General features: G+C 38.8%; 1 protein-coding gene across 1 annotated transcript in view; it reads right to left on the bottom strand.

The window, feature by feature from the left end:
- Window positions 1-2,916, bottom strand: part of ANO5 (anoctamin 5) — a gene marked incomplete at its 5' end in the record, with an annotated part of 48,753 nt that overhangs the window by 19,229 nt on the left and 26,608 nt on the right. The window contains 2 exons of the mRNA XM_010192023.1: window positions 1,236-1,349; window positions 1,708-1,992. Coding sequence (XP_010190325.1) covers window positions 1,236-1,349; window positions 1,708-1,992 — 399 coding nt within the window. The remainder of the gene's footprint in view (window positions 1-1,235; window positions 1,350-1,707; window positions 1,993-2,916) is intronic.

Raw genomic sequence — 2,916 nt, 5'->3', positions numbered from 1 at the left:
GTGAACAGTTTGTTCCTTTACACTTGGGTAGCATATGCAATTGCAGAAGTCCCAGCTTCCTCAAAGTTGAAAACCACAATTTTACTCTCGCTTCATTAAAAATAATGCAAATTTCTATCCTGCTCTCTGTACTTCAGAATCAGGCTCTCATTGTAAATTGCACAGCCAAAAGCATTTCACCATGAGATGTAAACTAGGGGATATAAACTGAAGTTGTTCCCCGTCTCCAGCCACTGCACAATAACATACTCCGTGCCACAGTTTCACAGAATCACACAATCACTGTAATGCAAACACATAAAAAAATTGATTTCTGACACTAATTAACTTCAACGTTGTTCATTACTATCATGTATCTACCATGTCCATTCATCCGTTTCACTTTCTAAGAGAGAGAAAAAAATTTTTAAACATTTAAAAATATAAAACTATGTAGTCTTTTAAAATATCTTGTGGTAGCATTCAGATATAAATAAGCAATAATAAGTTCACGAAAGCATTGTGACAAATCTCAAGTAAGTATTAAAAACAAAGAGAATTTAAATTTTAAGCAACGAACTAAATAACATTCAGAAGGAGAAAAAGAAATTTTAAAAAAGAATCCATAAAATATAGTAACCCATATCCCTCTTGCTTTCTCCAAGGGATTTCAGAGCTAAATCTATCTGCTTTGTATTAAAAATTATCCCTACAGCAAAACTAAACACCAGTATTTACCATCCTGACCATATTTCCAGTATTTGCAGTGGCACACCAAAGCTCACTAGGAGATGGACAAGTGACCACTCCACACTGAACTGCAGGGCTCATGCAACTCACCTGACTTCAGTCCCAACGTGGTATGAACCCAGGAGTATTTGTGTAACTACAGTATACGTATGTACACATCCTACACACACACACAGCTGAAGGTATGCATCTATAGTAGGTATTCGTTCCTCGTTCTAATCTTTTAGACATTGCAGGAATATGCTATGGAATAGTCAGTCAATTTATATGACTGATATATAAGCATATCCTTGAAACTCGGTTCCTGTATGCATCCATAGCACATAAAAGCCAAACAGTAGGGCTAGCAGATATCCCTTGTATATCATCAACCAGAATCAATTACCGGGAAAAATGAAAAGGTTTGAGTGCATTTTCATTTCTGCTAGAAACAACAAATGTCACAGTGGGTAAAAGAGTAAGAACACTGAGAAATGCTCAAGGGAGCAGAAAGCTGAAATACTTACATCATGAAGAGGATATGCTGCTGAATAGGTTCCATTATTTAGCAGTCTCTTAATCCCAAATTTTTTCTTCCCTTCTTCTGTTCCGTATGGGCAACGTGTAAGTATATAATTAACCTGAGATTCAAACAGAAAGGATTTCAGCCCCTTCCTGCTTTAAGGCCATTTAACAGAAACATGTAATGGTTGTGCATTACACATAATCTGCAGGAATAATACGCAAAAGCAAAAAGTGTTTATTCAGAAGGCTCTACCCTGTACGACGCCACTCAGGGCATGGCATGCTTTCCTTGCAGACATCCAGAAGATGCATTCAAACAAATACCAGTCCAGATTTCTAAGACGCACAGACATCTAGGCTTCCTTGTATTTCCCCACAGATACTGAAGTTTATATACTCCCTCCTTGCATGAATATTCCTACACATCTGTGTAAATCTACATGTAAATATAAGCAGACAAATTCACATACGTACTATTCTGTTTCTCATAGATGGTGAGAAGAAAGTGCTTTCATCATTAATGAGGTACAGCTCCTGCTTATCCTTGCTGAACGGTGCCGTGAAATAATCTGGTTCAGGGTGCATCACCTTCTCGGGAAGCCTGAGTGGTGCAAGCATGCAGTCCAAGGGGTTCTCCACTGTTGAGGGAATGTCATTTTCCTTGATGGGAACTTTAATGTTCAGCACTTCTGCATATGTGATCAGAACCTCCCATGGGGCATGGATCTTCACAAAATAAATCTTGCCATCTTCAGATTCCTGTCCCAGGAAAGTTAAACCTGACATCAGCATAAACTGTGTTTCTTTGCAAGATTTATGAGAATAGTTGTTATACAAAATTTATTGCAGTTTACATATTTTTGAAAGCTTTTTTTTTTAAAAGAAGGGGAATAGGGAGATTTTTTGTATTTTTATAGATATAATTTATTTTTTATAAACTGAGAGGCTTATCCAAGTGATTGATTGTTCATAAAAATAACCTTTGCACTACCAAATGCTCACAAAGGCTTTTCAAACTGCACTAATCTTGTGCACTGAGGCCTGAACACTCTCATTACACTTTGAGGGCACTGGAAACGTGGGCGTTTGCAGTGCAGGGCTGGCCACTCAGCAGGCCACCGTGCTGGACTGCCAAGCTGCTCTTGTTCCCAGAGGGGAGCAATTTCCACACAGCAGAGTGGAGCTTAGAAGACTTTGCAAAAAGGAGTTGCCAACCAGAGCCAAGATCTGTTACAGCCTGGCAGCTATGATAAGGAATAATCTTATCACAAGCCTCGCCCCATAGTATCTGTCCTTCTAGCGTTCCTCTGCATACACAGGAGAAAGTGGAAATCAGAAGGTGTTTTTAACATGTTGCTCAATGAATCCCCATCTGTGGATGTTACAGAGTTTAAACTCCATCAAGAGTTATTTTGCCCCACTCAGTCTCTGGTAGGAAAAAAAGAGCACTCTGACAGTAAGCAAACATCCTCCAATTATTACACTAGGGTCCTTCCTCTTTGTAATTAAGACATCCAGTAGGCATACACTAATCCATTCACTGACTTCCAAACATGTTACTAGCTGTTAGGTGGGATTAAATCTAGCTGTACGCATACTTCCCATTTACATGGGTTTAAATGAAGTCAGAGCTATTTTGGAACTGCTTTCAAATCCAAAGCCATCACTTCCTCCTGAATCAAA

Source organism: Mesitornis unicolor, unplaced genomic scaffold (assembly GCF_000695765.1).
Source record: "Mesitornis unicolor isolate BGI_N332 unplaced genomic scaffold, ASM69576v1 scaffold31749, whole genome shotgun sequence".
In the NCBI taxonomy this organism is placed as follows: domain Eukaryota; kingdom Metazoa; phylum Chordata; class Aves; order Mesitornithiformes; family Mesitornithidae; genus Mesitornis; species Mesitornis unicolor.
This window is presented reverse-complemented; position numbering and strand designations above follow the sequence as displayed.